The 27297-nt window shown below is 33.6% G+C and overlaps 2 protein-coding genes across 2 annotated transcripts; one reads left to right on the top strand and one right to left on the bottom strand.

Moving 5' to 3' along the window:
- Positions 1–11260: 11260 nt before the first annotated feature.
- LOC142643989 (putative UPF0481 protein At3g02645) lies at positions 11261–12599 on the top strand. Its single transcript, XM_075818685.1, has 4 exons — positions 11261–11450; positions 11509–11892; positions 12041–12162; positions 12243–12599. Exons 1-4 carry the CDS (start codon positions 11261–11263, stop codon positions 12597–12599), a joined length of 1053 nt encoding a protein of 350 aa, XP_075674800.1.
- Positions 12600–13135: 536 nt separating this feature from the next.
- LOC142643177 (proteasome subunit alpha type-5) lies at positions 13136–20483 on the bottom strand. Its single transcript, XM_075817722.1, has 10 exons — positions 20444–20483; positions 20047–20091; positions 19855–19936; positions 18814–18894; positions 17480–17593; positions 17245–17346; positions 15481–15539; positions 13796–13898; positions 13603–13668; positions 13136–13500 (listed from the first exon to the last, which is right to left on the bottom strand). Exons 2-10 carry the CDS (start codon positions 20058–20060, stop codon positions 13408–13410), a joined length of 714 nt encoding a protein of 237 aa, XP_075673837.1. The 5' UTR covers positions 20061–20091; positions 20444–20483; the 3' UTR covers positions 13136–13407.
- Positions 20484–27297: the final 6814 nt, after the last annotated feature.

Here is a 27297-nt window from a genome sequence, read left to right as displayed (position 1 = left end):
TCCCACACCATTTCTGCCACTCCTACGTTGTATTCTTCTACTATGCATACTGGGTAATGTTTGTCTTCTACGGCATGAGGAATGTGTGGGCTTTTGGGCTTGCATTACCTTTTTAACCCCTTGATGGAATGGGCATTGTCCCGTTAAAGGCCTCTATCCGTATGGCTCATTAGGTTTCTATTCCTGCCATTCCTCTTCCTTTCCATAGGCCTACTACCATGTTGGCCCATTGGGCTTACTACCTCTTTCCTTAGACTTCCCCAAACCACTTACTTTATTTTCACATCTTATTCTTCCCATGGGCCTGTTGGCTGTTATTCCTATCATGTTAGCCCATTGGGCTTGCTATCTCTTTTCTTGGGCTTCCTCAGCCCGTTTACTTTATCTTTACTTCTTATTCTTCCCATGGACCTGCTAGCTGTTATTTGCCATGTTGGCCCATTGGGCTTGCTACCTCTTTTCTTGGACTTCTTTGGCTCGTTTACTTTATCTTTACCTCTTATCCTTCCCATGGGCCTGCTGGCTGTTATTCCTGCCATGTTGGCTCATTGGATCTACTAATTTTTTTTTTACCATTCATATTTCTTTTTCATTCCACTTTCCTTATTGTTGGGCTTCTTCTGCTATTGGGTCTTTCGTCAAAAGTGGGCATCAACAGTCTACAACCAAGATTATTGTCAAATTTTGTCCAAAATATAATTATGTTGGACCTAAAAAATTTTAGGGTATTCACAAATTTTTTTAAAGGTAAAAAAATCATAAATTTTATGTATAATAATTATTTTTTCCAAGTCATAGTGGTACTATGACCATCCGATCTTCAATGTGAAGTCGCCCCTGATTGAAAGTTATGAATGGTAAATATTAAAGTAATGCCAGTGGTAACCTCACTTGAAAACCAATAAAAACTTATGAATTCAATTAATGCGAATAAAAATTACAAAAAATATTGTATCTCTAGTCTTACTTTTTATTACTACACAAAGTAATTAAAAAGTGTAAAGATAATGTGAGCTTAGATTAAATAGTCATATCTCAAAGGTTGAATATTTGTCAGTGTACTGGATAATTTCTCTTAAAAATAAAAAATAAAAGAAAAGAGTACTGGATAATCATAAGTGGTTTAACTGTGACGGTGCCATTAAATTAATTACGTTGAGATGCATCTAGTGGTGCCTGTGTGCGTCTCGGTTGAGCCTTTTTTTTTTTTTAATTTATGCATCTCATGTTTTAAAGTAAATCCCATTGTCCCTTGTGCCCATATTAAATCACTTTTATGAGATACGACCTGGCAATTAAATGATAATATAAAAGATTAAAAGGGAAAAAACATCAAATTCACGTGAAATGAAATACTGATTTTTAATTCAAAAGTTTTAAATAGTTAACCCACCAGTACATATAATGCAAGCAGTTAAATGGAAAACAAACAAAAGAAAGTGTAAAGCAGTAAAGCCTTCCTCACATCAACAACAAACAATAATTTGATATGTAAGTAAGACAAAGCCAACCTCGGATTGACCCACCCTGACCACAATAATGATAAAAATTCCAAAATATCACTAACAGTTTTGTGATTAATCAAAAAAGGTCATTCAAATTTTATTTTAGATTCAAGTGAGTGCATTAAATGTTGAATTTTTCATTATCAATTAATTTTTAGTTAACGTGTTATGATTAGTAGTGTCTTAAAAAAAATAGTGTAAATAGTAAAATCAGTTGAAGATAATGTTACTCCAATCACAATTTATTATTTTAATAAATTATAAAAAAATAATAAGTAATGCTCATTGCCCATTTACTCACGTGTACCACATTGTTGTTGTTGTTGTTTTTTTTTCCCCTGTTGTGGTAGGTATCATGGCCAATACAATGAGTAAAAGAAACTCTCACAGATGATCAGATTGTCCTATATAAATAAATTGGATCTAGCTTAATTGAACATAGAAACCAACCAAACATGGCCTCAAGTTTAAACTTTAATCAACCCCAAGGTCAATGGATCATTGCTATCAATAACATCTTCCACAGCAAAACATTGATGTTCCTGTTAGGTTAAGATAACTTGACCCCGGTTAATTAAATTAACCAAGTTAATTAATTAGAAAATTGCATGCAAATCATGAAGGCACCAATAAATCACCAAATAAACTAAATGCAGCGAAAATTAAATTGACATGGTGATTTGTTGAGAAATGGAGAAAACCTCTCGCAATGCAAAAATCTCACTGGATGATTTTAAGGTCGCTACTCCCAAGAATACACTAATCAACAATCAAGCGGTTACAAGTATAAGGAATCTTACCACTACCCTAGCCTATCCCAAAATACCAACCTACAGTTAAACCTTCGCTTCAATAAACAATTGAACTTGATCTTGTAATAGCCTTCCTTCCCTTAATGCACAAATCTTCAATTTGTGACTAACCCTTTGTGTGGATCCCATACGTAACTAACTCCAGTAACTTGAATGATGTTGTTAGTTGCAAAGTTCTTCACTTCATCAACAATGAAAATCAGGAAGCACTTGGTTACAAAACCCTATGGCGTATAAATGCAATAACTTCTCACAAAGAAAAAATAATTCTCTTGGTCTCTGTAGTCATGTGTGACGGTTTTTAAAATAAGCCTTATATATGTCTTGGGTTGTGAGAAAAAAACCCTAAACAAATACATAAGCTTGGGCCGAATTTTAGACCTAGAATTTCTAAAATCGTAATTCCCGATACATTGAGGATGTGTCGAGCCATCTATCGAGCTTCATATTAAGTCTCAATAGCAACAATCTGTCGAGCTATCTGTCGAGACTTAATGAACAGCTTTTCTTCACTTGTTTCTTGGATCAATCTTCATGTCTTTTAATACAAACACTTGATATGCTTGAATAACATATTTCTTGATGTATTAAACCCAACTTAGATCTACCCAATTACAAGTAAAGTGTATTTTGTCAATGGATTAGCCAATCACATAAAATATGACCCTAACAGCTCCAATTTGTGTCTTCGAAGTGCCTGACTCTCTAAAGGCTTCCAACCCAGAAGCTTATTGTCCACAAGTAGTAGGATTAGGACTGTTGCATCATAACCGATTGGAGCTTGATTCAATGCAGATGTATGTTAGAAAAATCTGTTTTGTATCTCATACAAAACACATAGCGGAAGTAACAAACAATGATCTATTTCATTCATGATTGATAACGTGCACTATGTGAATTTCAAAATTTAAGAACAAGATAGCGTACCTTGATGTGGAGAAATTCAAAACCAAAGATTGAAGTACTCGGGAATACTTTTAATTTTCACTCCAATTCCACTTTACGCTCAAGATGTGTGGTCTCTCAATCAGTTTTCAAAGGGAGAATGAAAGTGTGTCTCACTCTCACATACACACCGTTTCTTATTTCACTAATAAAAATTCTGTATGTTTCTCCCTTTATAACTAACTGATTATTTTATTGGGCTGGCCTATTGGGTTTTTCCAATTGAGCTTTAGTGTGTGGCTTGGAGTGGGACCAAAATGGACCAATAAGACACTAGCTCCAATGGGCCTTGGGCTTTTCTGTCAACTCTTGACAAGTCCAAAGTTATCATTAATTATATTTAATACCACTATATAAATATAATTGCACTCTATGCCTTATTAATAAATTATATCCCAAGACTTTATTATACATGCAACCCATTCATAAAATATTTGTAGTAATACAAAATCATAAACGTAGACTGCCACTTTGCAAATTACTACATCTTATCCTTGAATACCCGGTTTAATTCTTTAAAATTATTCATTATATTTTTATGAAATCCGATTTCATAAATATATACTTTAGTAATTTCTTACCAAAGTGGCTAAGTCTAACACTCTGAATAACCAAACTCATTAAACTTATCTCAAGGGAATATTTTATATTTCTGTCAAGAGACTATGAATTCCATCTTGAGAATATATGTTCCATCAACACTAAATGTGGCTGTCCAACATACTAAGGTTTTGACCGTCACTTTATATCTCACTCCTGATATATCAAAGCAACCTACACCTCATGATCAGGTCCATTATTCTCTCAGGATTAAGAGTTCATGCAAAAAAAAGTCGTGAGATTTATTATTCATTTAATAGTCGTTAGAAGAATAATAAATCTCATAGCGATCCAGTTCAATATGTCTTAACTCTTAAAACATATCAACATATCAACTAGAAGTCTCCACTTCCATGATCAAGACAAATCATCTTAGTTGATACGTTATAGTCTTCACAGATGAAATGTCCAATTTCATCACCGACTACGAACTATAAATTCTGAGTTTACAAAGAACTTATGACTTATATCTTCTGTGACTAAATCACATAAATCACATACTATGCATCTCATGGACTATATGATAATGTCCCAATATTCATATTACCATTATTTTAGATAATAATAAAACAACTTTAATAATCACAATATTAAGTCATACACAAAGTCATACATAATATCATGCATAGTATCATACAATAGGATTTAAGGGCACAAATCTTAACAATCCTCCACTTACCCTAAAGACTATTGTGCACTAATCTAACTCACATTCCTTCCAAATGTGACTCAAAAGTCCTTTGAGGTAAGGTTTTGGTAAAGGGATCTGCTAGATTATTTGCACTTTCAATCTTTGCTACCACAACATCTCCACGAGTAACAATGTCTCAAATAATGTGGTACTTCCTCTCAATGTGCTTTCCTTTCTTGTGATTTCTTGGATCTTTGGATTGTGCAACCGCTCCACTATTGTCGCAAAACAATGTGATGGGAACTTGCTCCATTCTCATAATACCAAGATCAAAAAAGAATTTCTTGAGCCAAACAGCTTCCTACTACTTCACAAGCAGCAACGTACTCAGCTTCCATGGTGGAGTCCGCAATACAAGATTGTTTAACACTCCTCCAACTTATGGCTCCATCTCCTTTGGTGAAAACACATCCTGAAGTGGATTTTCTGAAACTAGATCTGACTGAAAGTCTGAATCTGTATAGCCAATGGGAATCAAATTCTCACTATGGTAAACAAGCATATAACCTCTCGTTCTCCGTAGATACTTGAGAATATGCTTTACAGCTTGCCAATGTTTTGGTCCTGGATTTGATTGATATCAGTTGACCATACCAACTGAATAACAGATATCTGGTCTAGTACAAAGCATGGCATACATGAGACTTCCCACTGCAGAAGCATAAGGAACTTGTCTCATCATATTTTCTTCCTCTTGAGTCTTAGGCCTTTGGTCATCAGACAGAGGAACTCCATGTCTGAAAGGAAGCAATCCTTTCTTGGAGTTTTGCATGCTAAACCGTTCTAGGACATTATCTATATATCTAGCTTGTGATAAGCCTAACATCTTATTCTTGCGATCTCTCCAAAGCTTGATCCCTAGAATAAAGTTAGCCTCACCCAAGTCCTTCATATCAAATTGGCTTGACAACCAAACTTTAATCGATGACATTACCCCTACATCATTCCCAATAAGTAGAATATCATCAACATAAAGTACTAGGAACATTACTACTTTGTCTCGATGTCTTTTGTACACACATGGTTCATCAAGATTTTGTTCAAAACCAAACGACTTGATTGCTTGATCAAATCTGATGTTCCATGACTTAGATGCTTACTTAAGTCCATAAATGGACCTATTCAACTTGCATACCATATGCTCTTGGTTCTTTGCTATGAAACCTTCTAGTTGCATCATGTATATTTCTTCTTCAAGATTGCCATTAAGAAATGCCGTCTTGACATCCATTTGTCAAATCTCATAATCATAATGAGCAGTAATGGATAAGAGAATTCTGATAGATTTAAGCATGGCTACTGGCGAAAAAGTTTCATCATAATCAATACCTTCTTTTTGTGTATACCCTTTCGCCACTAGTCTTACTTTAAAGGTTTCAACATTTCCATCTATCCCTCTCTTCCTCTTGTAAACCCATTTGCAACCAACAGGTTTAATGCCGTTAGGCGCCTTTACAAGATCCCATACATGATTGGAATACATAGAATCCAATTCAGATTTCATAGCTAGGACTCAATGATGTGCATCTATATCACTCATTGCCTCTTCATAAGTGTAGGGATCCGATTCAGCCTCTTCTGAAATAATTACATAAGTTTCTCCCAAACCTCTAAATCTTATAGGAGGCCGAACAATTCTCTCACTACGACGAAGCACCTGTGTACTAGACATTTCATGAGTAATATTTTGTGGTGTATCCAATACATCCACATCATCCCTAGTTTCATCCATTGGTTGTTCAACTACAGGTGCATCTATTTCAGCCAATACAACTTTACTTCTAAGATTAAAATTATTCACATAATCATCTTCCAAAAATTTGGCATGGATGCTAACAAACACTTTGTTATCCTTGTGATTATAGAATAAATAATCCTTGGTTTCCTTTGAATTCCTTAAAAACATGCATACTTCCATTTTAGCTTCCAACTTATCAGACTTTCCTTTCAACACATGTGCTGGACATCCCCAAATGTGGAGATATTTCATACTAGGCTTGCGCCCACTCCACAATTCCTTAGGTGTGTTGGGAACAGATTTTGATGGAACCAAATTCAAAACATGCATAGCAGTTTTTAGTGCATATCCTCAAAACGAAACTGGTAAAGTTGAGTAACTCATCATAGACCTAACCATTTCCAAAAGAGTCTTATTCCTTCTTTCCGCTACACCATTTTGTTGGGGATTCCAGGTGCAGTCAATTGGGAGACAATCCCATTTTGAATTAGATAATCCTTGAAATCTCCAAGAAGGTATTCGCCACCTCGATTAGATCGAATGGCCTTTATGCGTTTACCTAATTGATTTTCAACTTCAGCCCTAAACTCCTTGAACTTTTCAAAGGCTTCGGACTTTCGTCTCATTAGGTACACATAACCATAGCTTGAGTAATCATACATGAAAGTGATGAAATACTCATAACCTCATTTTGTTTGGGTTGACATAGGACCACATACATCCGTATGAACTAATTCAAGCAACTCTTGAGCTCTTCTACCTTTTGCATTAAAAGGTCATTTGGTCATCTTACCTTCCAAACAAGATTCACAAACTGGAAATCCATCAAAGTCCATGGGCTGTAAAAGTTCATCTTTGATTAGTTTTTGAATTCTATTTGAATTAATATGACCCAAACGCAAGTGCCATAGATATGCATTACTAGTAGAAGGAAACTTTCTCTTTAATGATTTTACATGAGAGCTACTATCTAATTTAGAATTGTATAATTCATGCTTGTCAGGAGTTAAAATATAAAGATCATCCACAATATTGCTAGAACAGATAAACATTTTATCCTTCTTTATTACAACATTGTCCTTTAGGATAACATAATATCCATGTTTACCTAAGTAAGTTGCAGAAATTAAATTCCTACGAACATTAGGTATATACAAACAATCTTCCAAAATTAAAATGCTAGACTTAAAACATAAATTAAACACTCCAACAGCTTGAACCGGAATCTTGCTCCCATCAACCAAAGTAAAAAATAGTTCTCCCTCATTCAACTTTCTGGTCTCTTGGAACCCCTGCAGAGAATTACAGATATGATTAGTACAACCTGAATCCACACACCAAGAATCCGTTGGATTTTGTACCAAACATATTTCAAGAAGAAATGAACTTTTCATACCCTTATTTTTGGCAGCCTTGAATGTTGGACAATTCCTCTTCTAATGTCCTTTCTCACCACAATGAAAACACTTTCATTTGGTTTTCTTTCCTTTGTTGGCAACTCCTAAGGCAATGTTTACCATCTTTCTTAGTGAAGTCCTTCTTCTTCTTCTTCTTTTTCTTCTTTTTACCATTGCCTTTCGACTTAGGTTGAGAAGTAGAAGCTTCACCCATATTGGCTGCAACACTAGAAGTACCAAGGATGCCTTCCGCCACTACCAACTCATTCATTAATTCAGACAAAGAATAAATCTTTTTGTTCATATTATAATTAAGTCTGAATTTCTTGAATGATTTCGGTAGTGACTGGAGTATCATATCCACTTGAGATTCTACATCAATGTCGGCACCTAAAACTTCTAATGTGTTCAAATTGGCAATCATCCTAGGACAATGCTCCCTCACTGAACTTCCTGCAGCCATTTTGGTATTATAAATTTGTCTCATGGTTTCTTGCCTTGCAGAACGGCTTTACTCACCAAACATCTCCTTCAGACTATGCATTATATCCGAAGCAAGTTTTACGTCCTGCATTTGATGCTGTAGAACATTTGAAATAGATGCTAAGATATAGCACTTAGCCATTTTATTAGATTTCTGCCAACGATCATATCGTTGTTTTTCTCAAGAGGAGCATCTAATGAAGGAAAGTTAGGACATGGTTGAGTAAACACATATTTGTGCTCTTCAGCAATAAGAACAATGTCCAAATTTCTTTTCCAATCAACATAGTTGGATCCAATCAGTTTGTTTTGATTAAGAATAGCAATAAGTGGGCTAAATGATGCCATGATAAAAATCTGAAAATAATAAACATGAATATAATAAGTAAACTGGACATTATCAATTTAGCATATAAGCATATAATATGGAACCTTAATAAAATCATAATATAAAATATGCAACGACAACCCAATCCATGTCTATAATTCCTTAGTAGCAAGTTTATTATAAACACATTAATCGATTGAGAATTATTCTCATTATTAATGTTATCATGATAACTCTTATCAAACATTAATAATATGCCGTATTACCTTTAGCCTCTAAGTAATAATGACGTAGCTCCTTTGGGAGGTTAATATTACTTAGTTTAGTGTACACCATTATCTAAAATCATGTGTAGCCACATTTCATTCTCCCTTTATAGTGTTTAAACTTGTAGTACCATGGAACAAAACACCCTCCTTTGGGATCGCGAGGCATATACGCCAAGACGAGATGTTTGTCCATACTACTTTAAACGGGTAAGTTTAATCTTGCAGAACTATAAAGTAAACACCCTTCTTTGGGATCGCGAGGCATATACGCCAAGACGAGGTGTTTACCCACACTACTATGAACCAATAATGGAGGCCGTAAGATCCAACCCTTGTATCTCTCTCCCACTAGATATTTTAAATTAAAGGTTTTGAAGATGAAGAATCATAATAATGCTAGACACTTTGAAAACATAATCCTAATCTCATTAGGAATAAATTTCATAATTCTAGCATTAATATATATATATATATATATATATATATATATATCAGATTGTTGGAATCCTATATATAAAATACGGATTCAACTTTTCAAAAGCACAAGATAGCCAAGCCGTGCAAATAAAGTCAAGCCATTCATTTAAGTTCAAGCCATGCAAAGAAAACAAAGCCATGCAATCAAGGTCCAAGCCAAGAAATAAACTCTAAGCCATGCAAGAATTCACCAAGCAGTGCATTAACTCCAAGCCATAACCATTCAATAACTTCCATTCAATAACCATACAGCCGTACAATAAGCCAAATGGTACATAATAGTCCAAGCAATTCAATGATCAAAATCATGCACTTGGCAGTTATTATATTCAATAACTGTACCCTCCATTCGAATGTACATCATGGCCATATATATTGAATGTTGCCGTGCAGAATTATAATGGCTATATATATATATATATATATATATATCATTTCATATGAATTCCTACGCTAATAACGTTAATTCATAAAACAATGATTATCAAACCATGTCTACATTAAGATAATAGTTTTCTTAAATTCTAAAATTCAATCACACGCTATACAATCATGAGATGAAAACCTGGCTCTGATACCAATTGTTGGAAAAATTTGGTTTTGTATCTCATACAAAACATATAGCAGAAGCAACAAACAATGATCTATTTCATTCATGATTGATAACGTGCACTATATAAATTTCAGAATTTAAGAATAAGATAGCGTACCTTGGTGTGGAGAAATTCAAAACCAAAGATTGAAGTACTCGGGAATACTTTTAATCTTCACTCCAATTCCACTTTACGCCCAAGATATTCCACTTTACGCCCAAGATGTGTGATCTCTCAATTAGTTTTCAAAGAGAGAATAAAAGTGTGTCTCACTCTCACATACACACCGTTTCTTATTTCACTAATAAAAATTATGTATGTTTCTCCCTTTATAACTAACTGATTATCTCATTGGGCTGACCTATTGGGCTTTTTCAATTGAGCTTTAGTGTGTGGCTTAGAGTGGGACAAAAATGGACCAATAAGACACTAGCTCCAATGGGCCTTGGGCTTTTCCGTCAACTCTTAACAAGTCTAAAGTTACCATTAATTGTATTTAATACCACTATATAAATATAATTGCACTCTAGGCCTTATTAATAAATTATATCCCAAAACTTTATTATACATGCAACCCCTTCATAAAATATTCGTAGTAATACAAAGTTATAAACGTAGACTGCCACTTTGCAAATTACTACATCTTATCCTTGAGTACCTGATTTAATCCTTTAAAGTTATTCATTATATATTTATGAAATCCAATTTCATAAATATATACTTTAGTAATTTTTTACCAAAGTGGTTAGGCCTAACACTCTGAATAACCAAACCCATTAAACTTATCTCAATTGAATATTTTATATTTCTGTCAAGAGACTATGAATTCCATCTTGAGAATATATGTTCCATCAACACTAAATGTGGCTGCCCAACATATTGAGGTTTTGACCGTCACTTTAGATCTCACTCCTGATATATCAAAGCAACCTACACCTCATGATCAGGTCAATTATTCTCTCAAGATTAAGAGTTCGTGCAAATAGAAGTCGTGAGATTTATTATTCATTTGACAGTCGTTAGGAGAATAATAAATCTCACAGTAGTCCAGTTCAATATGTCTTAACTCTTAAAACATATCAACATATCAACTAGAAGTCTCCAATTCCATGATCAAGACAAATCATCTTAGTTGATACGTTATAGTTTTCACAGATGAAATGTCCAATTTCATCACCGACTATAAACTATAAATTCTGAGTTTACAAAAAACTTATGACTTATATCTTCTGTGACTAAATCACATAAATCACATACTATGCATCTCATGAACTATATGATAATGTCTCAATATTCATGTTACCATTATTTTAGATAATAATAAAACAACTTTATTAATCACAATATTAAGTCATACACAATGTCATACATAATATCATACATAGTATCATACAATAGGATTTAAAGGCACAAATCCTAACAATGTACAAGGTTGGTGTAGCAGGAAAAATGCATAAGGGGTTTGGAAGAATTGAGTTCAAAGAACTCATTCCTGAACTAAAGCAGCTAGTTCCATCTGTACGTGCTTTTTACCATATGTACTTGAAAGCTGATGACTCTGAAATAGCATATGCAATGGCTATTGATGCTTTGTTTCTATTTGAGTTGCTATGTTATTATGGCGTTGGCAAAGATACTCTTAACCTCTTCAAATATTTTGCATGGCTTAGTTAACAATGCAGGAACGAGACTGGCCCAAGATGGGATGCTCAAAGAAACAATGATGCTTGAGAACCAAGTTCCAATAATTGTGCTGAAAAATATCTTGCTCATTGAATGCTCGGAGCCAAACTCAAGCCATGTTGCATCTAAGAAGAAAAAGAAGTCACCTATCATTGAGAAATTTCTTCCTCAAATGTTGTTGGGTTATCGTAAAGCACTCTCTCCACTCCATGTGCTAGAGAACTACCCAGCTTCCATAGCTTTGAAGCATCCTCATTTGTTGGACCTTTTGTACCACTTGATTATGCTCAAAGAGCTGCCGGAAGAGGAGACACCCGAAGAGGAAGAAGAAGAAGACATGCCACAATCAAGAATTATGACTGAAGTTGCAGGTATAGTATTGGGTTTAGATATACCGAAAGATATTAAAAAACCAATTGAGCTAGTTAAAAGGTTTACTTGAGCAACAATGGTCAAATCTTGATCCCTCCTCTATTAATAATAATGCTTTGGCTGAAAAGGAAATTTTGATTCCGACAGCATCAAAACTTTGTGATGGAAGGGTGAAATTCTCCTTCACAAACCACATCATAGCCATTGGGTTTGACCGTGGCACAACCACATTTAAGCTCCCTAACATTAAAATAGATGTTAATTCGAAGGTTATAATTAGAAACCTGGTGGCATATGAAGCAATGTCCAAGTTTGATGAGTCTGAATCTGAGTCTCTGGTTTGTCACAGTATATTGAATTGACGAATGGGATTATAGAGACCACAAAAGAAGTGAAGGTATTGAGGGATCATGGAATTCTGAAAACTGATTCCTTGAAGGATGACGAGGTTGTGAAGATCTTCAGTGGTACGAGCAAGTCTGTACAATTAGCAAGTACACATGAATTATACAAGGCAATTGCGGATGTTAACAACTACTATAATGGTTTACGAAAGGTTAAGGCTCACAAATTCCTCAAGAAGTGTGTATTTACTTTATGGAATGTTCGCACGCTTTTTGCTGCAATCTTGCCCTTGTCCCTGATGGCTCTCCAGAGGCTTTGCTCTGTCTATGGCTGCTCTCGAATATTCAACAATAACAGTTAATACATTGTGTTTATGGCTTGTGAGTGTCTTTCTTCTTATTCTATTATTTGTGGCATTATGATAAAGCTTCAGCTGTGTTGTGATTCATTTAATTTAAATTAGGCTAGATTAGAATTCTATCTTATATCAAAACAAAAAAAAAGTTCTTATCCAAGTCTCTTCAGGCACATCAGTCATATAATCATGTGATCGTGGCTTGCAAGCATCTTACATCTTTTCTGAGTGTTTTTATTCCTATCTGTAGCATTATGATCAAGTTTCTATGGTCTTTTTGTTCTATTATAATCTGTACTAGAATGATCAAGTTTCTATGGTCTCCCGACATTCTTGGTTTGCAAGAATTATCTTTTATATATTTATTTTTGCTAAATTGCAAGTCTTCTTGCATGTACATGCTCTAGTACGAACCATATGCTCTTATCTCTGACCTATTTAAAATGGAGCAAGGAATTACGAAAGATTACAGAAATGTATGGCCCATAAAACATTAACAATTTTTTAAGTAACCCAAATACGAAGCATCTACCAATGAAATATGTCATGAACAAAATAAAGTCAATCATAATCTTGAGATTCCTCTAGTCTGTATATCAAAAACCACCAAGTTCAGATAGCCAAGCATTTAACTGCAACCAACATTAGCCGGGCAAGATTTAATTGCAAAAGTATTCTATTCAAGTTCCCATGAAATGCTTCCACTTTGTTTTAGTTTTTCGCAATGATACAGCATTTGTCACCAATCCATCAAGGGATTTCATCTTCAATAAGTGCAATACAAATCTAAAATTTGCAATGTGAGGAGATGCACTCATAGGCGAGCAATAACCGCCTCCACCTCTGCAGGGGTATATAGATGGTAATTTGGAGCCACTTTTGCAATGTCAACATTATTGGGTGTCACCTAGGTTCAACAACATAGATAAATCAATGTGATGAAAGGAAAATATGAGAAGTTAGACATGATGTATAACATAATGAATCAGTAATTCCAAGAAACTCTTACCTTTTCTTCCATAACCTGCCTCAGAATGGAAAGAGCAATGGTTTCAGCTTCTTGAAGAGTGATGTCCTGCAGATAATAGAACATATAATATATCCCTTCAATTTTTCAAGTTTACAGTAGCAAAAATAAAAACTAACACTAGAAGAAATACTTGTATTGCAGAGAGCTTGTGCTACACACACATAAAATATACCTTGTTGTATTGCTCTTGCAGAGAGCTGTCTGCACCCTCTGAACCCGAACCAATAGCCTTGGCATTGCATTGCCAAAACGTGCCAGATGGATCAGTATAATATCTGCATTTCATTAGTTTTCTTGCATGGTCAAAGAACGAGAAAAAAAGAAGGATGCGCATACAATAAGCATCAAGAAATTAAACACTTAAAACTGGAGAGGTGGGGGTCGGGGGGAGTTTTACCTACAAATATGCACATCTCAGCACTACTGTAATTGTGACATCTACATCCAATGGAAAGACTATAAATGGAAATCTATGGCCTTTATGCTTTAATGGTGACTAAGTGAATGTGTTGGTAAGGAGCTAAGCTGAGAAGTAAGAATGAGAGAATTTATTAGCTTTCAGAACAGTCGTAGTTCTGTTATCCACTTATCTCCCCCCCCCCCCCAAACCACCACTCCCCCAACTCCCCCAACCAGAAGTGGGAAAAGCCACATTATAGCATGTAATGTGGGAAGTGGGAACAAGAGCATGAAAGTATTTAAAGCCTGATTTTATAAATTTTCTCAGCATGAGCAGAGTTAGAGCATGAATACCATTAATGTGGAAGGGACAAAAACCACAAAGGGGAGGTCAAAATTACAACGTTAAAGTTATAAAGAAGAAAGACAACTGTAAATAGGATTGAGGAGCCTAAAATAAATAGTACAGCCAACAGTAATTAGTTGGAATGCGGGTCTTTTTTAGTTGAATGAGGGGTCTATTTGGGTTGAGTGGAGCATGTAAAATAAATTAACAATGTGTGCATAAGATATTAATTTTAAATTATACAATAAAATTGCACTTGCAAAAATGTATTTTAGGTTTCTAGCAAGGAAAAAACTAAATTACGTTAAAAACCAGATTAATTTTGCAGCTGGTCATAACTATAATACTGACATTAAATGTCAAGGTTGTCACAAAAAAAATTAAATAATATTGACATTAATTTTGAATTTATGAATTAATAACTGTCCGAAAAAGGTTTTTGGTCAATATTAAAAAGGTATAATTACAATTTGCCCCCTCATGGTTTGATTTAGACCCCAAACTCTCAAGTGTTACATTTGAAGCCTCAGGTTTGTACTAAAATGAAACCATTAGGGTTCTGTCTAAATTCCCCGTAACGATTTCATTTTAATCCTAACTTTTGGGATCAAATTTAATAATTGCACAGCTTGCGGGACTAAAAAGTTATTGGGTCAAACCAAAAAGGGGCCATTTGTTGTCCAAAAAATGTAAAATATGTTAATTTTGACAGAACCCTAAAAGCTTCATTTTAGTCCAAACTTTGGGGGGTCAAATTTAACAATTGAAAGTTTATGAACTAAATTGAGACTGAGCCAGACCACAAGGGGGTAAATTGTAATTTACGCTATTAAATAAAGGTTTAGCAATCCCATGTTTATCGCAAGGGCACAAGGAAGTCCTAATAAGTTTGAAATACTCCAATAATGAAGAATCATGTTCTGAAGCAACAAAGAGTCATTAGCAAACAAATCATTGTTTGCATCAGTAGCTGCATACTGAGAAAATATGCTAAGCAAATCCTAAAAACAAACTGACATATATATTAAGAAAAAAAAATTTAATTTTACCATTTGGCAGATCACAGTTATCCAAAGATAGCAAGTAAATATGGTAAGCAAACTAATACTTACAAGCTGGGCCCATTCTCATCATGGCCAGCAATGAGAAGAGAAACTCCAAACGGTCGAGACTGCACAAAAAGAATAACATACATCAGAAAGCATTAAAGAATGAAAGATCTAGAATATAATATCAGGTTGTCAAAGAGGATCCAACTAAAAACAAGTAAGAATATTTTAACTGCAAGAGACGCAAGCGCCTATAGGCTATAAATATTATGATATTGTCTCTTCTCATAAAATGAGAGAGAACACAGCATCCCATCACAAAAAGTACTTGAAGGTGAGTGAGTGTAAATTAATTATAGCACTGCAAATATGAAATATGAACTTCAGCAAGAACATGCAACATTTTGTTCTGCTACATAAACACAATTCACACACATACAGAAAGACCTCATCCTTCACCCCTTGTTTATGAAGGAAGAGATGCAATTTTGTCCAAAGACCGCTGGCATATCCCAAACAGGCAACTACACCAATGTACTAATTGGTTTTGATAAAAAATAAAGTTCCAAACGCTAACAAACTGGATATGGGGATATAATAAGATCGCACAATCACCTTTTCTTCTATTGAAAGATTTGAAGGGCCAACACAATAGGCTTTGCATTTTGATGCAGTCTTAGATTAAAAAATAGACACTTGCAAGAGGATCTGAAGCATAACACAGGGTTAAGCATCTGATATTACTTTTCAGTTACAATGGACCATGCCTAGAAGAAAAATATAGATTAATTTCAGAGGAAAGCCAATAAACTTTCCAATGACAACTTCTTGGTCAGAAGACAACCAGTTTAACCAAAGATGTTGGATTCAACTCCACAACAACGTGTTTCTTTGTTATTATAGTATTATTCAGCCATAATCACCCATCACAAGGACCTTCCCCTCTCAAACCAAAGGGAACAAAAAAAATAAAGATACCCTTCAAAAAATTGTATGTATTTTAGGCAGATTATCATAAAATTAAATAAAAAAGTTTGGAAAAAGAAAAACAACCAAACAACCAAAGATTTTTAAAAAAATTTCTCTCATTTTACTATCCTTCAACAATCTCTAAGAATACAGAAAAAAGATTAAACCGCAGAGAAGGCAATATGTGATTTGAATAGACATAAGACTGTTTGGATGAGCTTCTTTTCATTGGCTCATTTTGTTTTAAAAAAAAATGACTTTTACAAAAGTACTAACTGTACCTAGAAAAAAGTTTTTCTAATGAGTTTTGTACCAAGAAAAAAGTGAAGTTTTATAAAATTGTACCCAACCAATTAAACAAAACAAGCTAACACAATCAGACCCATAACAAGGACAAAAAAGCTGGCAGCAAACGAAAAGACCATGTAGACTGTGTTACAAACAAAATTTAGCTACTAGAACATCTCAAAATGTCATATTTGCATTGAAGAGACAAAGAAAAAAGGGAAATACTTTAAAGAATGGGAGGGAAAAAGATAAGGTAGAAATTTTAGAAAACAACGCATGACTTACACCATTGGCTGAGATATACAAATCAGTTCAAGATGTAACAATGTATAATAAAACAAACAAATAAAAGCAAAGGGAGTTGAGGGGGGTTACATATAGATTACAGTTGCAACTTGAAAACCCAACTGCAATGTGCCAGCCAGTCTTTTGACCAAATCCCACTTAAAACTGTATTCATTGGTGTTTTCTTTTCTTTGGCATTACATATTTCACTAATAACATCATAAACAGCTGTGTGTGTGTGTGTGTTTTGTTACCAGAAGAATTGCAAGCTTAAGGGGTTATTACCATCGATTCTTCATCACCTTCACCAAATCGTAGGGCCAGATCACAAAGAGCTTGTGTCGTAGACTCCACAGTCATAGGCTCACCATAGGAGAACCTATGGTTCTGAAAAAGATGAATTTAAATATATTATTGGCTAACCATAGGAGAACCTATGGGTCTGAAAAAGATGAATTGAAATATATTGTTAACATAGATATTTTGTTTTCCACTAGCACATTGATAACAAAGACCATACCTGAGTCTCAACACGCGCATGCTCAACTAGCGTTCGAGCATCAGCAATTAGTCCACTCATGGCACAGCCCAAATGCTCGTCTATTTCCATGATTTTCTCCACACTGCTGGGTTCCTGAAAAATAAATATAAAGAAAAGAGGTCTCAACAAAGCAAATCCCCTGTACTTCATATGTCAACAAGTGCGGTGACATCAACAAGAGAAGAATCCTCACTTAAAAATTCAGATAGAACCACTCCTTAGTTTTCAAATAAACAGGTGGTTAGGTTGGAGTACAATTTTGAGGAGAGTATCGTATTGAAATCTGATTGGAAGTTCTATTGATCCTAATGTCAGTCCATGAGTCATGATTGTCATGTAGAATTCGCGCATATTCCTTACTAATATTGACATATACACAAAAGTGTATTCATGATATTTTCACCACCTAAAATATACAGTTTTATTCTATCTGCTTGAAACAAACGAGTGTTTGTGTGCGTGTATACCTCGTCACACCTAAATAATACAAATGTGATAGTAAATTTATAACTTATTACCTTCAATAGATCAGAACATGCATATAAATTATAATTTTCACCCACCAAGAGTCATGTAGCTCAACTGGCACCTCCTAGTGTTTCCACCGGAGATGTCCAGGGTTCAAATAAAAATAAAAAATAACAATGAAGACCCTAAATTATACAGATTGCCTGGCTTTGGCACAATGGTGCCATAAACAGAAAAGGAAACTCCTAAATCAAGAGAGGTTCATGAGGTTCATGAACCAGCTTCACCTAAATGGAGTCTGAGCTGTGGACCAAAACCCCCACAAGATGGCAGATGTCTTTTTAAACATGCCAATCTATCTTTGCTTACAGTAGATGTTGTCTAAAAGAATCAAATCAAGACCTTCTACATATTTATAAATAATACAAATACAGAGGGGCTATAACAGTATAACACCCTTTTATGTTATGAGCTGCACTCTTTAAGGAATCTGCTTTGCGTACAAAATCATACATCTAAGGAATGGATCTAGAGTTATATAAATACTCTGTTGGGCAGAAGGCTTATACTTGGCCTAGAAAGAAAATTCCTTTGAAGTTAAAAGTTAGGACAATGACTTCTTTAACATTGCTGTACTAACTGGCTTTCCAGAATCCAGACTCTTGACTAAACCATAGAATAGTTACAGACCAAAATACTTGCCCAAAACAAATGTGAATTTCTTAGAAATTCTTCCATCAGAAACAATCTAAACTGTTTGGGATTATTAAGCTGAACTATTAGAGCTATAAAAATGTTAAAATAACAACAAACACACAGAGATCACAAAAGTATAAATGGCTAACCAGTAGTGGGGAAGTGATACGTTTCTCAACTGCAAGCACAACTCCTTCCTTTGTCTTCAACCCAATTGCAGTTGATCCCAGCTGTAATTAAACCAAAACCCAAAATTACATTTGCAATCAGAATAAACTACGCCTGACCACAAAATAAGAAGATACATAAAATTATCAAAAAGAAGATACAATCAAGGTTAAAATCATTAAATTACTAATTTGGCCCTCCTATTTGAAAGTTCAATGTGGTCCTTTAACTATTAATTGTATCACTTTAGTCCCTCAACTTTCAAAATCATACCAATATTATCAAAATTTTAATTATAAAGAGACCAAAATCAACAAGACCTTGCAGTCATAACCACTACTAAATAGCTCTCCATAAAACTCACTGTGAACATATGTGTTCTATATTGCTTTCTTTTGTTCTCTATCTCTCTCTTCTTCTTCTTCTTTTTATCTGAGATGTAGTTAATGGATAGTTGAATTTTGAACAAGAAGTCTAGCAACACAACTGCTAAGTTGGCATGTTGTGATTGGTGGTAATAAAAGTGAAGTCAGTAGTGAGCCTATGTAAAAGTGAAATTAAACCCTACAATTTCAAAAGTAACAAATGAAACCTTGAAGTTTTAAATTGTAACAAACTAATTCTTATAGTTTCAAAAGTAACAAATTAAACCTGAACCTTTATAAAGTAACAAATTCAATCCTCAGCCCAGTGAATGGGCCAGCATGTAGCAAACGGAACAGTTCATCAAGCCATTTCTCACCTCAATCCCCTAAATAGGAAGGTGGGTTACTTTACAAATAAGGGCTAATTGCTTCAAACCCATTAAACTTAAATGGGTTAATGCTTAATTTGTTACTTTTAAACTTCCTCCATAGCAAGTTCCATGCAATTTACCCATTCTGAAACCACCAAATCCTACTCTTTATACATCTCCAAAGGAAAAAGTACACATAGATATATCTTTCTAACAACTTCATTTTCTCAGGGACAAAAAGACATTCCAAGGAAACAAACATAGTGTAAGAAAGAAAAGGGATCACCTTGATGGCCTCAATGGCATATTCCACCTGAAACAACCTCCCTTCTGGAGAAAATGTGTTCACTCCTCTGTCATACTCAGTCCTTCACAAACACCAAAACCAAAAAAATTTAAAAAAAAAAATTAATATCAAACTAATAATATCTACAATTAAGCAAAATAAATAGTAATTAAAAACAACATTGGAGCTCACCTTGTGAGAAACATTTTCGATTCGATTCGATTCGATTAAAAAAAACCTAGAATTTGCAGAAAATGAACCCTAGATCAGTTTCATAGCAAAAGTTTTGCTAATTACACAAGCATATATATGTGAAAACAAACATATTGATTTTCTCAGACTGAAATTGTTAGAAACTGAAAATGAAAAACGAGTATATAAGCAGAGAGAGAGTGAGAGAGTAATGGATCTCTCAAATGCAAGCTTTTAGCTCAGGCAATGAGGGTTTTTCACACCAATCGAAGAGCGAGGGTTTTGATAATCTTAGAACAGCGAAGAGTGAATCAAAGAAGAATCAAATTGAATCAGAGAAACCACACAGAGAGAGAGAGAGAGAGAGAGAGAGAGAGAGAGAGAGAGAGAGATACTTACCGGTTTGATTGAATGGTGTGTTTGCGTGTGAGAGAGAGAGAGAGAGTGAGAGCTTTACTCTGATTGAAAACGAAGAAAGTATAATAAAGGTCTTGGAGTTTTCTTGTTGGGGAAGAAGGCTTCTTTTTCATTGGCTGGGCCAGGCTCGGCTTTGTTCAAATTGGACCCATTCGAAACTTGCTTTATTATTTACAAGGACCTGTATGAGAGGCCCAAGTGGACATGATGTGCATGAAACATAGACAATAAAATACTCTCATATATGCATATTTAGTTTTACTCTTTTGATGAACATTTAGCTTGACTCTTGTGCTGTTTTGTGATTGATTATAAATAATCTTTGTTTTATAGGTGATAAAGGCTTTAAATACTATATAATAGGAATTTGTGGAAGAGTAAAAATAGAAAAACCATTGAAGAGCTAATTCACGTGGAAGTTCAATGTTACAAGATGGGCCAAAGTCAAGCCGAACCTTGAAGAGATCCAATGAAGCAAAGATAAAGAAAAGAACAAAAAAATAAAATAGGATTGAAATAAATTTCATGGGATTTGTAAGAGATGTACAAGTGGCTTGTGGTCTTGTATAGAAAATTCTTAGAGCATTTACATCAATGGATGCAAAATCTTGTATAATAAAAAAGACACAACTTTTACACATTTTGCCTCAAAAATGCTTCACATCAGTGCTTCTAAAAGTGTGCAAAGATGTGTATATTTATACACTTACACGGTTACTGTAGCTCATCTATTTATTATTTTATTAATTTTTTCTCTCTCTTGTCTCTAGTTGGTCTCTGTTTTTCTCATTTTTTCTTTCTCTTGTCTCTGCTTCTTTTTTCCTTCTCTCTCTCCCTCCTCATTCACTCTCTGCTTTAACCACTCATTTGTAAGCTCTTCTTTCTTCAAGCATTTTTTCTACATTGTTTTTTTTCTACATCTGTAAACTCTCAACCATCTGGTAAACAGAGAACATGGCGTCCTCTTCGTCGGCATCGACTTCAGCGAGAGCCAGAGGAGGCTCTAATCAACCTTCGCAACTGCGGCAGAGGAATGGGTCTGATCAACCTTAGGTTTCAGCTTGAATGGGTCTGGGTTTCGGTTGCATTTAGGTTTCAGCTCCAATCAACCATGAGAATGAGAAACAAAAAAAGCACAAAGCAAGTAAACAGATCTAGGTTTACGCTTAATGGTGGTTGGGTGATGATGACGGTGGTTGGGTCTAAGAGAAAGAGGGGGAGAGAGAGGCCATGAGTGAGAAAATAATAAAAAATGTAAAATAATGAATATTTTATTGAATAAATGTGGTAAAATAGATAAACTGATGTACGTGTTTTGTAAAAATGAATGTGTAAAATAGAAAAAGTAGGTTTTAGATGTGCAAAATGGAAAAAAATTTGCATCCACTGATGTGGATGCTCATAGCTCAGCACCTGTGAATGTGATTATCAAAGGAGGCTTGTTCGACTTGTACTAGGATTTAGGAGTGACTTCACTTATATAAAGGGAGAGACGGCTATAGAGACGGATGGTGTTGAACTTGTAACAGTGTCGGTGTGGCTTCTTTATAATTAATAAAACATAGAAAATTACAAAGAATACGAATTTATTGGCTTGTGAGTTAAATATTGAGTTGGGCTTTAGGCCTCAAATAATAATAATTTTTTATTTTTTGAGTCAATAAATTTATATACAACAGTTATTTTCGAAACAGTGTATCTATTTAATAACATATATATTTCTAGTCCCTCATTCATGAAAAAAAAAAACTTTTGAGAAACTCTCAAAGAGAGAAAATCTTTTATGCATTAGCATTTGAGTAAAAAAGAGAGAGAGACAGTTCAATAGGAGTGTCTTCTTAAAAAAAAAGTGGTAGGACCAAGACTCATGTGCAGGCTTGTTAAAGGGGGGCTTTGTTCAACCTACAAAGCAATGTCATGAGAAATGTGCCACCTATTTTCTAAATGTTTGATTACCAATTATTGTTTTGGTAATACACAAAGTTATGGTAGGTCTTGACATATTCGTTTAGACATATAATACTATGAGATAGTTGCTCTCAAATGGAAGTACTTATAGATTATAAAATAGATCCCTAATCAATTGTTTGAATGGAAAGCAAGTAAATTGTGTGTTCATCAAGGAAAATGGGAGATATAGTTCAATTCGCAAAGCACAAACCTTGTATGCTTCTTCTTCGTGTTGTAGATCATTTTATCTTGGGAGGTAAACATCTGTGAGTCTCAAAGTATCACAGATTATGTGAGGGGCGAAATCTTTTTTAAGGAGATTGTGTTAAATATAAGACTTGTTGCCCGTTTGGATACAGCTTTTATGGCTGCGTTTGCATTTTGCTTCCTTTTTTTTTTTTTTTTTTTTTTTTAAACCCAGCCGCAAGGTTTGACTATTCAGCCATGAACAGTGCACAAATGCACTATTTATGGGTCCCACAAATTTCACTTTTTAACAACTTTTTCATTAAAAATGGGTCCCACGGTACTATTCACACATTTAAAAATTATTTTGCTACAGTGTTTTCAGTTTTCAGTTTTCAGTTTCAGCAAAATAAGTTCTATCCAAACGGACTCTTGATCTATATCATTCATCCTTCATGTTTTTTATTTGAAAGTTTTTAATTATCTTGCAAATTCCTTCTTATATATACAATATCCTTTTATTGTTTTTGCATATCACATCTTTTGGTGTTATTGCTTATAATTAGATCTGTATGTTGTTTTTTTTTTTTGCTTAATCACAAAAGTAAATTTTTTATTTTAATGCTTAGTAATTTATTTTTGTGTTGTCATCCAATTACTATAAATAGCTAAATTTTACGATTAAACTTGAGGATGAAACATTGTTAAAGATTATTAAAAATATATATGTGATTTAATTTTTTCCACAACAGTTGTTCTTTAATGATTTAAATTGGAGATAATGGATCTAGCAACAACTTAAAGATTGGAGAATGCATGCAAAATGATCGCTTTGGGTTTTATTGTGATGGGTGAAACTCTCATATATATCAGACTAAGGTGAGCATGGACTTCTCAAATTCCACGTATGAATATGTGGTTTTTGGGTTTTGTTTTGAAGTTACTCAATGTATCTTGTATAACAAACACACACATGTGATCAGTTCAGTCTTCATTGAAATTGGAATCTCAATGACGTCATTGACTATCATCCTATTTGTCATTAACAGCCCCATTAGGTAATTCAATCAACTCGGTTCTACTCAATAATTTGGCTTGGATCGATTTTGGAACACCCTTACTGAAAGTTAAACAATTTCAATAAAGTGTTTTAAGGGGCCTTAATTTCTATTCTTTTAAGTGAAGGGGTTTGTAAAGTTGAAAACATTTTTTTTTATACAAGATAGAAATTATACTCTAGCCTAATCTAAGTATATGTGTGTGTGAAACTTCATTTTGGAGACTTGAACTCCCGGCCCTTGCCCCTACACTCTACAAGCACTTATACTTGTGGAATAACCATCGCACTTATACAAGATTATTGATAAAGCTAAATTTTATAATACTATTTAACGTAATTGATCAAGTATTCAAACTATAAAAAACTTTTCCATTTAAACTTTGCATTGTAAAAGCTCTACTACTGAATCTCTACTTTCTACAACAATACAAAACAAACACTAAATCCAGGGTTTATGGTCAATAATCCACATATTTGAATAATATGAAGAATCTAAAATACAATACCTTAAATATAGTATCTAAGTTTTATATCCCTATATATAATTGTTATAGGATTGTTGGTGTCAACTTTTCACTATTTTTCATTTAGGTTCATGTGATAGCCTAGGACTAGTGGTAGTAACACCATTTATGGTGTCTAATGTATGTGATTTGAATCCTATCTTCCCCTTCCACTTCTGTACCTTATGTTTAACCTGCCCATAATATTTAGTTCAATTTGATTTTTTTTTTTAACACAAATATTGGACCAAAAAAAAGTATTGTGATAATGAAAAGATAATTTAGAATAACATACAAAGTTAAGGAGAATGGTTCAACTAAACATATCTCTTAAATGTATCTAACATCATACCCCACGGTATTAATAATTTAACTTTTTTTTAATTAGAATATAACTATTAAAAATTTGAAAACTCTCCCACACTCATACAATTACTTATTTTGAACCAAAAAAAAAAATTATTATATGGATAGACTTTTAAAATAAGCACTAGCATTTGCATGGGGTTGAATCCCCCCTCCCAAAACACACACACACACACACACACACACATATATAGGGAGTTGAGATGGGTAGATATTAGGGGGATTCTAAAAAAAAGTAGATATTAGGAGAGGAGGAGGTGGGGTTCAAACCATAGACATTGGGCACCATAAAGTATCTCATTACCACTAAGCTATCACTTGAACCCCAAGTTAATCCATATTTAATTTAAGGTTTTTGATATTAGGTCTCAAGGGGACATGTTAAGATGCATTGAATACTCTATTAAATGATTTTGTTGTACATTTTTTTATAAATAAAGTCAAAAACTATACACAAATGTCAAGAAAAACACACATTACCATAATCAATTGTACATGTAATTTTTTTTTCGAGAAGAAATTGTATGCGTAAATGATTCAAATAAAAATGATTGATAGATATATAAAGGGTAAATTGCAAATTACACCTTTAAATTTGAAGGTGTTTGGATTTTACACCCTGAAATTTCAGAATTTGAATTTTATTCCCGGAAGTTTGTGAGTGTTTGGATTTTACATCTTGATGTTTCAGAATTTAGATTTTACCCTCTAAATTTAGGGTTGTTTGGATTTTACCCCCTTAAATTTAAGGGTGTTTGAAGTTTCAAAATTCAAGAGTATAAAATTCAAGCACCCCTAAGCTTTAGGGACTAAAATCAAAATTCTAAAACGTCAAGGTGTAAAACCTAATCACTTCCAAACTTTAGAGGATGAAATCCAAATTCTGAAACTTTAAAGTGTAAAATCTAAACTCCCCTAAACTTTAGGAGTGTAATTTGTCATTTTCCCATATAACTCATAATTGAATATTAATAATTTCTTATCTAGTGTCTTCTTCTTCCACTTATTAATAATTGTTAATGGGAATGTGGGGTTGTTAAGGACACTGATTGACAACATTTATTTATTTATGGATAATCTTGAGGTGGAGTTGTTAAGGACACTTATTGAAAACATTTATTTATTTATGAATAATTTTTTAAAGTCTCACTTCTTCTAGGTATAATATTACCTTAATCAACTTCAACAAATAATTCAAAACTCTTAATTAGTACTTGGGTAACTTTCAAAGGATTCATCACTATAGTTATATAGTGTGTATGAGATGGGAGACTGCACACCCGAGACAGTAATCAAATACTCAAAAAGTTCTCAAACAGTGAACACACATATTAATAATAAATAAATAAATCAAACAAATAGATAAAAGACAAGGTTTTTCTCTAATTCATTATGTAGTGATTCATAATATAATTTGTATGTGTTATTTAAATAAGTTACATGATTTATTAAATAAGTCATGTGAATAAATGTATATGTAAATAGTTTTATCAATCAGCACATAGCAAGTTGAAGGAATTCAAATTGGTTTAGAAGTAAACCTTTTTTCCATGAAGGGCAAAGTTTATTTTTTATTTTTATTTTTAAACGTTCTCCTCTGTTACTCTGTTGTGTATGGAAAAGGTTGTTCGAATGATAAACACTAAGTTGTCACTATCTTTAGAACCAAAAATTAGGGAAAAGGGAGGCATATCTTTTTCTATAATTTTGTTACATTCAGATAATCAAATAACAATCAGAAAAATGTTGTCAAGATTAAGCATGTTGATGAGGTGGATAGACTAAAATTAGGATTCAGGCTCCTGTATCTCCATGGCTTAATGCAATAATAAATGTATATTCTCTATTTTTATCGGCACAAGAAAGAAAACTTTGATGAAAATGCTGGCACAAGCCTCACAACTGGATCATTCCCAACTTAAGATGGTTAACTCTGATTGAATGAATAGTTTTTATTCAGTGAAATGATCCTATTAATTTATTATTATTTTGACAAATGATGAACTGCAAATTTGATTATCTTAATAATACTTTCCAACATTCTTATATAAAAAAAAATACCTACCTCCAAATCGTATCGAAAAATCTCATTTTAAAATTTGGTCAAAAAACCTCATTTAAAAAATTAAAATGTGTAGAGTGCATCTCATTAAAAAGAGAAAAAGAAAAAAGAGTTGAGCAGGGTACACAGAATAGTGGCCCAATAGACATGGTTAAATCTGGTTGTATGAAATATGAATAATGTTTGTAAGTTTGTTTAGAAATTTTTTCTTATTATTAATTTATTACTGATTTGGCAAATGATGAACTCCAAATTTGATTATCTTAATAAAAATTTTCAGGAAAAATAAAACACTCCAATTTGTATCCAAAATCTCATTTAAAAAATTGGTCAAAAAACCTCATTAAAAAAAAAAGTGTGGAGGTGGATACCACCATTTAGCTCAACTAGTAAAATCTTTGATGGTTGAAAAAGAGATTTGGAATTAATCACTGCTTACATAAAAAACAAATTGATATCTTGATCTGGTGATAAAGAGCGAACAAAGTTTCTCTCCAAACTAGTTTAGAGAAAAACCCTACAAAATCATCATATATCTTTATATTGAGTGTGAATTTTGAAAATCTAACTGTTAGATTGCATGTTTTTATTACATCCTTAATGCTTAAAAAATTTAAGAAAATCAAAGATTGATTGCTATGTCATCAAATAAATATTAAAATTTCAAGTTTTTGTGATTTAAAATTATGTATAAAAAATAAATTAAT

The sequence above is a fragment of the Castanea sativa genome, chromosome 7 (genome assembly GCF_040712315.1).
Source record: "Castanea sativa cultivar Marrone di Chiusa Pesio chromosome 7, ASM4071231v1".
Classification (NCBI taxonomy): Eukaryota; Viridiplantae; Streptophyta; class Magnoliopsida; order Fagales; family Fagaceae; genus Castanea; species Castanea sativa.
Note: the sequence above shows the minus strand (reverse complement) of the source record. Positions and strands in the feature narration are given on the sequence as shown.

Bases quoted from the DNA above. Each gene is read 5' to 3' on its own strand.
- LOC142643989 (XM_075818685.1), top strand. From the start codon at position 11,261: ATGTACAAGGTTGGTGTAGCAGGAAAAATGCATAAGGGGTTTGGAAGA. The intron at 11,451-11,508 runs GTTATTATGGCG...TGCATGGCTTAG, and splicing joins GTTTCTATTTGAGTTGCTAT to TTAACAATGCAGGAACGAGA. The intron at 11,893-12,040 runs GTATAGTATTGG...TGATTCCGACAG, and splicing joins AATTATGACTGAAGTTGCAG to CATCAAAACTTTGTGATGGA.
- LOC142643177 (XM_075817722.1), bottom strand. The intron at 18,895-19,854 runs GTGATCCCTTTT...GTTTAATTACAG, and splicing joins ATGCCATTGAGGCCATCAAG to CTGGGATCAACTGCAATTGG. The intron at 15,540-17,244 runs GTAATAACCCCT...CTTTTTGTGCAG, and splicing joins AAGGTGATGAAGAATCGATG to TCTCGACCGTTTGGAGTTTC.